Here is a 12,795-nt window from a genome sequence, read left to right as displayed (position 1 = left end):
ACAACGTCAGCTCCCCTCACTGCACCCCCTTCTAATCTTTCAGTGATTCCCCAATACAGTCTAGGTAACTCTTTAATATAAGGCTACTCTTAATAAGCTCTGACTCATCTCTTGCCAACTCCCACCGTGAACTAAAGTTCAGCCAGTTCTCCAAATAAGCCAGGCTCTTTCATGTTTGTTCTTTGTGCAAGCTGTCCCCCTCCCAGAAGGCTTTTCCTCTCTCCTGTCTATCCCAGCCTTTTCTAGATCGATGTTAGACGGCACTGTCTCCAGAAAGTCTTCTTTGACCCATCGAAACTGAATCATTGATTCAGCCACATTGATGTGGCCCTCCTATTTGACTGTATTTCCCATCAGACTGTAAACTCCATGCAAACAGGGAATTGATTTAACTTAGTCACTGTTCGATCTCCAAATGCTTAGCCTATGAGCAGATATTTGTTATGTGGATGGTCAATGTGGACAGTTCTAAATTTTACTCATGAGATAATGTGAACATAATAATTTAAAATTTAAGAGCACTATCCAAAATTGTAATATTACCCATGATCGACCCCATTCTAGGGAATCTTTGTTATACACCATAAGTCAGGAGTTGTGTGAGCTGGGGAAATCACAAGGCAGAGAAGCTAAATATCAGATATGTGATAGCTCCAGAGGCCAAGTATCCCTCCGCATAGAGAAGAACATGCATCTACAGGAGATAGGCTTGCATGACATGGACCATTACTCCTGGGACTATTGAAGTAGCCACTTACCCAGTGGTACAGCCTCTACAATTGTAGAGCTTTCAAAAGCACCAAGAGACAAGCTCTCCCAAACTTATACTGCAGATTTGTGACGGAGGGATAGAGTGTTACAAGGAATAAATGCTATATGCTTACATTCAGACCACTGGGATCTGGACCTGAGAGGCAGAACCTCCCAGGGAAAGATCAACCATTAGCCCCTGCTCTATAAGGAGTAGAGATAATAAATTGAAAACTAGAAACCCTGTTCCTTCTACCCCCACACCCCCACAAATTTCAGCATCTGGCATTAAAACATTTGCATACATATACACTTCACTTACAACATAAAAATCGCCCAGTTGGTAGTGTTTTCCTTTTCTTCGTCCACACTGATGACTATAAATGTTTTTTTGAATAAAAGGAAGCACATTTGTTCTAGAAGTTAAATGACAAAAATGTGAAGTTATTCAGCTTCTCTCAGAAGTAATCATCTTGAGAGTTGTAACAATTTTTATGGCATACCTGTTTTTCCCAAATTGCCGATATTCATAAATTGTTAGGGACTGGTCATGAGCAAAAAAGAACCCAACCAGCTCTCTGCAAGCATCACGTCCATTTCTAGAAAAACAGAATGATATTAAAGATTTTCAAATAGGGTAATTTTCAAACTAAGTAATAAACCAGAATTGTGTATGTCAAAGAATAGCTTTACTCTCTTGAATGTGCAGCAATGAGCAAGGGTTATGGGGAAACATGGCATGGCTTACTGAAGTGTCAATTTAAGTAAGATTTGGATGGAGAAAAAAGCTTTATCTTACACTGATAGGATATAGATATATTACAATGTAGATTACTATTTTGACATAGACTTTTAAGATAAAGTGAAAGACCCTAAAAAATGTTGACCTTGCAAGAAGCCACTCAAGGATAGACACTTATCTTTGTGATAGAAAGTTTAAAATCACTGAACAGACTTGATAATTTTTAAAAACACACTTCACCTTTAATATACACAAAAAACATCAGCATTGTGTATGACTGGAAGTTTCTAAGACAGAGGTAACAGATTTGAGAATCATCTTCCTTCTCACTGTCCTGCATCTATCAATAATCTACTATTAATTTAAGCCATTCAAAGAAAATCAAAGACAGCAGCTTACATAAAGGTTAATTTTTAAATGCTTTACCATCTTCTAGAAATAGTACATATCTTTAAAAAATTCCCTTCTAAGTTTCTTTTGGAAAGCCATTTTAAAATCACTTTTTAAGTAACTTTTAATTAAAATGTCTTATTTATAGGTTCATAGTTCCTATAATTTTTGTAACATTAATATTACTTAAAAACATTCATTCTAAATTCACATTTTACATTTAAATGTGACAAATTTAATCTCATTATTGTTATTTCTATTTGAAGAGAATATTGTTTTATAATCATAGGAGTAAAAGTTTAATAAAATCATAATTACCTTGATATGATCCTACCATCAAATTGTACTTTATGAGAAAGCATATTTTCAGTTAATGTAGAATGGGTTCTTATCCTGTTAAGAAATACATTTGTCAATAATTAGTTTAAAGTTTCCTATACTTGATGTTGATGTAAAAGATAAAAGTACAAAAACGGTTATGTTGATATGTTGAAATGCACAGAATGAAGATGAAGTTATAAGCCTTTTTTTTTAAGAGTGCTAGCTAACTGAAGCAGATTCACATATTATGAGAAATAATCCTGAGATATAGTGTATAATACACACACACATACATTCTGTGTTAGAATGTACAGTATCAAAGTGCTATACAAGTAAATAGCACATTTGTAACTGGTCCTATTACAGTGCTACTGGCAGCCATTTCTAACCCTGTTCTCCTTTGCCTCCCTCCAATCATCTAATTTGCTTTTCTGGCCTCTTTCCATTAGAGGTGACTAAGGGACAAAGTTCTGTCCATAATCTTCGAGGAAAGACTTTCTTTTGTCCTGATAAGAGAGTGGCATGGGAACAGTTCCTGTCTCTGAACGTGGCAGGGATGTGATGCTAGGAGCCACGGCAGCCATCAGGCAACCATGTTAGAAAGGCCAATAAGATCTTGAGGAAGCCAGCCCAGAGCTGTGTCATTCCTGAACCACTGAACTGAAACCAACACTACCTCCAGGCAGCTGGTTTTATAGGAAAATAAATCCTGACTTTTTTAAGTCACTATCAGTCAAATTTTCAGTCATAGGTAGCTGAAAACATACCTTACCAAAATAACAGAATGGTGGAAAAAGTGCTAGATGAGGTTCCAGCCTTGAATAAGTCTAGGTGTAAGACCTCTGATCAGCTGTGTAATCTTTATGGCCTTCAGATGGCACTAAATGATCTCACAAAGATTGCTAGTCCTAGAATTCTGTTTAATAATATGAAACAAAACCCAAATGTCCACACTTTAGCATCCTATTACTAGTAAACTCCTTTATAATAAGAAATCTGAAGATTTGGTGACGTATCTTTACTCTCCTTCCTAAATAATTTTATGGCACTCCAATAAAGCTACAGGTATAATGAACTACAATAATGTAAATAGTAAGTAAGTGTATGGGTCATTGGGATCTTGAAAAGCAATACCTCTATAAAATCAAGGTCTCTGAAAAATAAGCAGGATACAGACAAGAGCCTATGGACAAAAGGAGTTTGTGAACAGAGTGGAGTCATGATAGATTGCTCTTCTCAATTCAATTTAATCTATTAGTATTAATGTGTTTATTGAATGCTCACTACATGCCTGAAAAAACTCTAAATGCCAAGAAAATAACAGCAATAATAACAGCTACTATTTATTGAGAACTTCCTAGACACCAGCCATTATTAAAATCACTTAAACGCACGTTGGTTCATTCAATGCTTGCAATATAATTCCATGAAGTACTATTATCCCATCTTACAAATAAATTTTACAGTCATATAATTAGTGCATGACAGAGCCCAACCTTGCTCATAACCATTACGTTATATTGCTTCTCAAAGGTGAATAGAACTCAATTTAACAGTGATATGTTGAAGTAACAGCTTCAAGGAGTCTACAGTCTCCTTGAAAAGATAAAAGAAGTAAATAAGACATTTATATTATAAATGTGTTAGTGTTTTAGGTATCCAGTAAGTAGTACCAAACACTTCTCTCTACCCAAGTTCTTAACAATACAGGAATAAGAATCAGGCAGGTAAAGACCAAAATACGAATCTTACTGCTCCTGGTGGGAATGCTAATTACAGCAACCCCTTTGAAAAACTATTTGGCAGTATTTTTTAAAGCTGAACATATGTATACTAAATGGTCCAGCGATTCCACTTCTAAGTATGTACTGAGCAGAAAGGAGTACATACGTTCACCAAAAAACATGCACCAAAGTTCATGGAAGCACCATTCTTAAAAGGCCAAATGTCCATCAACATCCATGAATAAACTGTGGTATATTTAAATACCATGAAATACTGTATGGAAATGAGAATAAAAGACAACGACAAATAACAACACGGATAAACTCACAAACATGTTGAGTAAAAGAAGCCAGATATCTAGAGTCCAAACTTTGTGATTTCAGTAGGTTTATAACAAGGCAGTTACCATCCATGCTATCAGGACGAGAGGTTAAGCTGGTGTGGCAAAGGAAGTGGGCAGTAACTGGGAGGCAGCACAGGCAAGTTGCTGAGGTACTAAGAATGCTCTATTTCTTGATCTAGGAACTTGGTACATGAGCATTGTTCAGTTTGTGGAAATTCCTATGCTGTACACTTAAAATGTGTACACTTTGTGGACATATACTTTATTTCAATAAAAGCTTACTTTAAAAAAGAGAAGTTTAGATGTGTTAGCTAAAGGATGACCCTCCAGAGTTGTTCATACCCTACACCTCAGAACATGTAAATATGTTACAATTACATGATACAATAAAAGGGACTTTGCATATGTGATTCAAGACCTTGAGATGAGGAGATTATCTGGAATTATACAGCTGGATTCAATGCAATTGCACGTGTCTTTATGAGAAGAAAGCAGAGGGATATGTTGACTACAGAAGAAGAGTATCAGAGGGGTGCCTGGGTGGCTCAGTCGGTTAAGCGTCTGGCTTCGGCTCAGGTCACGATCCCAGGGTCAGAGTGATAAAACACAGCCGTTGCTGGCTTTGAACGTGGAGGAAGGCCAGAGCCAAGGAATAAAGGATGCCTCTAAAAGCTGAAAGAGGCAGGGAAATGGATTCTCCCCTGAAGCCTCTATAAGAAATGCATCCCTGCCAACACCTTGATTTTAGGCTTCTGACCTGCAGAACTGTAAGAGAATAAATTTGTGTTGTTTAAAGTATTGTTTGTAGTAATTTGTTACAGCACCCATAGGAAGTTGATACATGATACCTTTGAATATTTAAAGGTATGGAAATAGAGTCTTCCAGAAAATAAGAATGAGACCAAAAAATTAACAGTTCTAAGAACCTTTTTGGCATTTATAGCAGTCTGAAAATATGAAAGAACTGCTGCAGGAACTGATGGATTTTCTTTGTCTCTTAATGTTGAGGCTAGCTGTCAAGTGCCAGTGAAGTAGTTGAGAAATTTAAGTGGACTGCACCCCAAAACTGTGAAAGTCCAAAGATTTTATAAGCTACAAAGTGAAAGGCAAAATAATAAAAATATTAATAATAACTTGTAAGCAATAATAATTTTGAAAATAGTATGAGATTCAGTATATATAAATGTCTCAGTTGCTATATTCTGTATTTTCATATACATTATCTCCCAGGTTATAACTCTTATTCCTAAATTATTAATAAAAAACCTGGAGGGCAAAGTTTACCCCTATATCTTAAAGTGGCACAAGTGGGATCCGAACTCCAAAAACTCCACTCTCCTTCATATAGAAAAAAGCAAAACTGAGCCAAAAAAATCTTTTCAGTTAGACACAAAAGTACATTTTTTTAAATTCATTTATAAAATACTATATCTTCATTTGATATAAGTATAATTTTCTTACTTAGTTTCATGTAGTGTTCTTTTCCTAAATCGATGAGGTGCTATCTTTGAATCTGGAAAGATACGAGCACTTTCTTGTCTCTCAGCAGTTAGGTTTTGTTCTGGATCACTGATTACAGCCCTATATGGGAAAATACAAAGTCTGGCAACTCAATATGATAATGCACTACTCTAGCATTCACATATTTATAAGCAGCTAGAAAAGCTCATCTACAAATACAAATTTACACTACTGTCAGAATTATACATTTTCCAGATACTGAATGAGTAAATTTAATAATTAAAAATTCTGGCCATAAAAAAGTGAATATTCCTATCAATCTCTTTTTCCATAAGTGTTATCTAAATATAAATTGAAATTTTTGAGACAACTCGGCTCCATGTCTCTCCCTTATTATTCTTTAAACAAAGAGACACTGCTGGTGACTTCTGAATAAAGACGTGAAACAAAGTAAGTAGGAAACCGTATGGATTTCTAAGGGAAAATCATTCCAAGCAGTGGGGAAAATAAATGAAAAACACCTAACACAGGAGTGAACCTGGTATGTTTCACAACAGGAAGGAAGCTGAATGTCTGCAGCAGAATAGACAAGAGAGAGAGAAGTAGGAAAAGCAGTCCAAGTTCAAATGGTGGACAGATGATGTAGGGCTTGGGTAAACTATATTACAGACCATAATTTTTTAGCACTCCTGATCCACATCCTTGCCATGGCCTCATTATAGGTGTACTGTACTAATTTCTCACCCTTTAGCTTTGAGCCTAGCCATTTGACTTGCTCTGGCCAATTATATATAGCTGGATGGCTCTGCTGATCTCAATTAAACTAACTCATGTAAGTGTGGGCTGGCTGGGGATCTGCTCATCTGGCATTATCTTGGCTAAGTGGCCCAGCTGCATTTGCAGAGTCATGTTCTTATTGAGCTCAGTGGGTTAGCCAAGCTGTGTTCTTTTCACCAGGATGGCAAAAGCGCAAAAAGGCAAGTGGAAACACATAAGGCTTCTTAAGGCCTAAACTCAGAACTGAGACCACTGCTTTTGTTCATATATAACTGGCCAAAGTAAGTAAAAAGCAAGAGCCACTTGGCCAAGCCTAGCCTAGACAGCTGATTGGAAGATACACAAGTTCTAATTAATCACTGTAGTTTTAAGATACTGGTTTTGTGGTAATATATAACCAATACATAGATTTTACTCTGACCGTGATGGGAAATTACGGGAGGGTTTGATCTGGCTTACTTTTTAATAGACGTACTCTGACTGCTGGGTTAAGAATAGACCAACAAGGGGCAAATGCAAACACAATGAGTCTAGTTAGAAAGAGACTGAAATGATCCAGGACAAAGAAGATGATATTGTGAACAGGGATGATGGCAGCAGAAGGAGTAAATTTATTTTGATGGTAGAACTGAGAGTGATTGCTGACAAACTGAATAGAGGATTTGAGAAAAAGAGAGGCACCAAAAGCATCAGAAACATTTTAGGTCTAAATAACCTAAAGAATGGAGCTGCCTTGGAGGAAAATTAAAGAGGATTTGGTCATGGGGGATGGAGCGAAATGAACTTCGAGGAACCCAGACTGGCAAACGTTACGTTGGAACCTTAGATCAGGGAAACATTAGTGTATGAATGCTTTTTAAAGGCATGATGCTGGATGAGATCAGTTAGGAAGTCAAGAATGGAGTCTTAGAAAAAGTCTAAGAATGGAGCCCAGTGTACTCCCATGTATAAGGACAGGGATGATGAAAAGGAACCAGAGGAAGAGACTGAGAAGGAGCAGAGGGAAGGAGGAAAACCAGCTAGGTGTTGTGTGTAGGAAGCTAAATGGGAAAGAGAAAAGTATTTCAAAGAGGAGAAACTTTTCAGTGCAGACAGATGCTGCTGATGGGTCAAGTAAATGAGAACTGAGAAATCACCATTAGTTGGGCAACACGGACGCCACAAATTATCTTATGAGGACATGCTGAGGTGGCACGGTGCGGGTGAAAACATCAACGAAGTGAGTTCAAAAGATAACAGAAAGAGGAACATTGAAGACTATAAGTATAATTAATTATTTCAAGACAGTTACTGAAAAATATGCATGTAGAGTATCTTTCTGCCACCGAAATAATTTTTTTCAAAGCTAACCATAAGTCTTACTTCTTCCTTGAAGACTTCCTAGACTATTTCAGCCTTTTCTGAAATCCTACAATATTTACATATTATCATGCAATTTTTAGCACAGCAGGTACTTACACTTTACAGTTTTCTAAGAGTTATGAAACTTCAGATTAAGTTTTAAATTTTTAACAATCCCACAGTTCCCAAACTGTGCACCATGTCACTCCAGAGTGCCACAGGGAACTCACAGGGACTATGTGGGATATTTTTAATTTTTGAGGGAAATGCGGTGATACTTGATATTTGTTGGAGACTACATGAACTATCAGCTCAAGGTCATTCACAGTTTCAACAAGATATCATTCTTTCAGTGAGGTCAAACCTTTGCAAAGCTGGATTTTCTACAGTTGCTGTGATAAATAGCAAGTGCCATGTGGAATTGAAAGTGAAGATGACAGCATCCTCAACAATCCTAAGGTTTGAGAGATTGTGCCATGCACCAGAAGGCACATAAAATAACTGTGGCTATTTAAGAGTGAAATACAAATATTTTTTCTTTTAATTTATGTGTATTATTTCTTTGAAATGGCCATTAAGTTGTCATGAAGTAAATACTTAACTTATTTAGAGAAAAATACTTAACAAAGAGAACTGTTGGGTATTTCTACTGGCCTAGGAATGCTGTAAAAAACCATCACTCCAACACCGTGAGTGCAGTGAACGGGGAACGTGTGGGAACCTCAGAGTCAGGTGAGTCACCACTTGGTGATTGACTAAGGATAAAAAAAAATTTAACGAAAACTTTCTGACTGGATTTCTGTCGTTCATTACTACTTACTCTCACCTAGATAAGTGGTCTACCATCACTTGCTCTGCAACAGTCTGTTTCTTCCTCTCTGCAGCCACAATTTCCTAAGAAGAGAAAATTTTTAAAATTTCATTATCAATAAAACATAACAACACTAGAGTTAACATGAGAACCCTAAAATATATGCTAAATTTCCAACTTTCTTCTTAAATAGAGATTACTATATCCATCATTACTATAAAAACAAATTCCAATAATTTAATCTGAAAATACCATTTATTTCCTAAAAAATAATGCACTTTAATTTCGGTAGAGATCATCAGAGATTTCTATGTTCTGCCTCTGAATTTCATGGAGTCAGAATAAAGGAGGAGGAGACTATGATATCCCTCTCCTTGACAGATGCCTTGTAAAAAGCACTTTAACCTGCTCCAAGAAGAATACCAACATTGACACAAGGAGTTTGTTCTAAAACTATTCGTAGTAGATGAAGCTAAAATTGAATTCGAATCCTTCAACCCTTTATCAAAAATCTAAAAATAAAAATCTTTCATAAAGCTTCCTGTCATTAAAAGGATAATATTTTCTATGCATAATATCCATTAATACTTGATCAACTTTTCTCAATTACTGGTTTGATTAAATTATCTTCACACTGTTTTTTGCTTTTCAACTCATTTGAAAATACTTTTACTACATTTTAGGTTATATTAAACTGAAAGATTAGTAATCGTCCAATTCCAATTAGATTATAATGTAACTATATTTACTAAAATGTTTCTTTTGAAGAGTAAATGAAAAAGGTTAAAAAATTAAGGGGTCAAAATAAAGCTTGTACACTGTACATTCCTGTCATCTCCATTGATCATGCCAGTAAATGAAATCAAGTACAATAATGTAGCTTATGGTAGAGGCTTTGTAACCTTAGGGAGAGCACTCTATTCAAAATGGACACAAAATCCAAGTAAGAATGACTAAAGGCATATCATAGAAACTCCTAAAAAACCTGGAAATTTGGGTGCAATTATTTAAATGTTAGTGTATAACTGAATTTGGCTTTTGGGGGGTTTGGTAGAAATTAAGATACAGTTTACACATCCAAATATGCCCCATATAAATATAGTTCACGTCATTTAACATATAACTGCATCTGATGTTCTCTAAGCTCATGACACTTTATAATGATTTTTGTTTAATAATAAATTTAAAACAGCAATTAAAAAGTTAGAAAACGTATGGTAACTTACAGTCACTGCAAAGTGTGTTTTATGTCTAAGGGTGATGAAGGTGAACACTGAGTAAAATATGAAATATATGCAGAAAAGGTCAGCCAGAACATAGGTGCAAAGCCCAGAAGCGAGCAGAAAAGGGGAGATTAATGAATAGAGCCCATGCAGAAAGCCCACCTTGAGTGTTGGCATTTATGGTGGCTTACTGTAGGAAAGGTCAGAACCGCCCTCAGGCACATTGATTTTGAGGTCTGTGTAAACATAAAGCAGAAGCAGAAGCAGAAGTCACACAGATGCAAAGGATCTAATAATGTTGAAAAATGACAAGCAAACTAAAAGAGATGGATATAAAAACCACAGGTTCACTGCTTCTGGTGTTCAATTAAGTAGTTAAAAATTAAATTAAAAAGTTTCCACCTAGATTTTAAACATAAAGTCAGTACTAATTTCAAATGCATTCAAAATTTACTCACGCAAACATGTCCTTGGGAAAAAAACAGATAAATATGTGCTACCACAATAAAGTAAAATACTTGATGCTTAATTTAGTGCATTAAAGTGATCTTAAGTAAAAGAAATCCACTAACACCCAGATGGCTTTGGATGACACCAAGAACAATACCCAATGGGCCTTAAGTATCAGTAACATCCATTTCAAGTACAACTTCAGGAACATATCAAAATCAGCCTTATTTGGAAGACTATTTTGCCTTATAAAGTAGCTTTTTAAATTTTAGGATAATCCTGGTAATATTCCTTATTCTATTAAACATAAATGTCTAAATAATAATAGGCATAGAAAATAATGTTTGTTATTTTAGTACAAGAACTACAACAAATTGGCAACTTGAGACATCCACAGAAAATCAGTCCATGATCCAGACACTGATTACACATTGCTGTCAACTGAGAACATATTAATTCTGGGTGACTGTAATCCAAATAAAATATTTAGTGACTTTCCTCTCAGTGATAATAATAATATAACCATCTAAAACCATAACGCTTTATTATTATTTAGGCTATCTAAACCAGAGTTTTCCCAACTTTTGAACCACCACACATTGGTATTTCATCAATCCATTACAAATATGTCTAAGATCTTAATCACCTGGGGGGGTCTGGGGTGACCAGTGGACTCCAACTTGAAGCAGCTTGGTCTGATTACCTCAGGACACTATAGAAATGTAATTATCTATTTGTACCAGATCTGGCCTAAGCGATACTCATCCAACAATCTAACTGATTTTGTAAAAGACACAATTTAAAGTTAATATTGAGAAGTTTCGCTTCCCTTTTCCTAAAAAAAAAAAAAATACTTTATTCTTGCCCTTTTCCTTAACTTGCTGGAATTTCTCTAGTCTTATTAGCTTATCACTTTCGAAAAATAACTAGGTTACTTTAGGAATAGGGCTGATGCTAAATAATCCCACTGACAAGAATAGCAGCCAATTAACATTTTCAATAGTATAAACTAAATTTTGACAAACCTTCAAAGATTCAAGACTATTTCTCCACAGTAAATATACCAAACCTCAACCATTTGTAAAAATGAGGATTCAATTTACACATTAGTGAACATTCACTGCTGAACAAATTCAATTGTTGTAATTATTTATTCAATTTTAAGTCTGCAACATCTTGGGAGGGCAAATTATCTTAATGGCTTAAGAAGTAAGTAAAGATCATGGTAACTTACAGCATCAGATTTTCTCATACTCCTTTGTGCATTGTAAGGGATGTCTGCATAACCCTGCTGTAAGAGGGCTTTCCTATCCAGAGTGGTAAGACCATCCACAATGGCTTCTTCAACTTTTATACACTGTAAGGGAAAGCAATAAATGAATTCTTGAGAGTTTATACTTAGTTCACCTACTTAGTGTATTTGTTTTTAACAAAATAATGTGTTAAATAACCTCTGAACACATCTATAGTTATTTATGTACAACTATGTATACATAACAATACATAACACATAACAATAGTTATTTGTGTATAGCGTTACAGGCTCTGATAATCAGATTGCCTTATTTGAATGCAGTTCTTCCACCTTCTAACTAGATGACCTCTCTGTGCCTCAATTTACCCATGGTAATGGGAATTAAAAGGGGAATTAATAATAGTAACTACTTCACACACACACACACACACACACACACACACACACAAAGATGAAGTGTCCAACACTTATAAAAGTATCTGACATACAATAAGCATCAGATAAAAAGCAGCAACTATTATAATTATTATTGCCCACGTGCGTCTTTGTAAAGTTAATAAAAATGGGCATGTTCACTCCTCTGTAAAATGAAATTCCAAAGTACTAAGAGATGGGATATACCCTTTGAGATAAAGGATCCTCTGGGATCCTAAAGATAAATGCTAAATTTTTCTCTGAATATAAGGTGTACTTATATTCTTTTAACAACAACAGCAACAAAAATGTCCCAGTAGGATAGCAACTGCCAAAAACTTAATAGATTACAAGAGTTTTTCCTCCAGGGTTTGTTCTTACTTTAGACCTTTCTTAAAAGGTCACATTCCATATTCATACTCTATTCTGTCTTCGTGACCTTTGATTGCTACATGAAATCTTATTATACGTTTGTTTATGAATGTTGTCTGCCTCTCCTGCTATAAGTTCCATGAGGGAGGGAACCTTGTCTGTCATTTTTATTTCAATATCCCTGATGCCAGAACAGGACCACACACAGTGAGCACTTGATAAATACTTATTCACAAATGAATAATGCATCTTGTATAAGTATTAACTATTAAGGGGCGCCTCGGTGGCTCGGTCGGTTAAGCGTTTGCCTTTGGCTGGGGTCATGATCCCAGGGTCCTGGGATCGAGTCCCGCGTCGGCTCCCTGCTCAGTGGGGAGCTGCTTCTCCCTTTCCTGCTCACCCTGCTTATGCTCTCTTGCT

General features: G+C 35.8%; 1 protein-coding gene across 5 annotated transcripts in view; it reads right to left on the bottom strand.

Annotated features, from left to right (window-relative positions):
- CAPS2 (calcyphosine 2) overlaps window positions 1-12,795 on the bottom strand; it is a 45,916-nt gene that overhangs the window by 18,415 nt on the left and 14,706 nt on the right. For 4 of the 5 annotated variants that reach the window (XM_027595440.1, XM_027595441.1, XM_027595444.1 and 1 more), the window contains 6 exons: window positions 11,569-11,691; window positions 8,677-8,744; window positions 5,733-5,852; window positions 2,201-2,275; window positions 1,254-1,349; window positions 1,073-1,166 (listed from right to left, as the gene is read on the bottom strand). In XM_027595440.1, the coding sequence (XP_027451241.1) occupies window positions 1,073-1,166; window positions 1,254-1,349; window positions 2,201-2,275; window positions 5,733-5,852; window positions 8,677-8,744; window positions 11,569-11,691 (576 nt within the window). The remainder of the gene's footprint in view (window positions 1-1,072; window positions 1,167-1,253; window positions 1,350-2,200; window positions 2,276-5,732; window positions 5,853-8,676; window positions 8,745-11,568; window positions 11,692-12,795) is intronic. The other variant, XM_027595442.1, reaches the window with a different exon arrangement.

Source organism: Zalophus californianus, chromosome 9 (genome assembly GCF_009762305.2).
Source record: "Zalophus californianus isolate mZalCal1 chromosome 9, mZalCal1.pri.v2, whole genome shotgun sequence".
In the NCBI taxonomy this organism is placed as follows: domain Eukaryota; kingdom Metazoa; phylum Chordata; class Mammalia; order Carnivora; family Otariidae; genus Zalophus; species Zalophus californianus.
The sequence above is the reverse complement of the archived record's forward strand: the minus strand, read 5'-3'. Positions and strand labels throughout refer to the sequence as shown.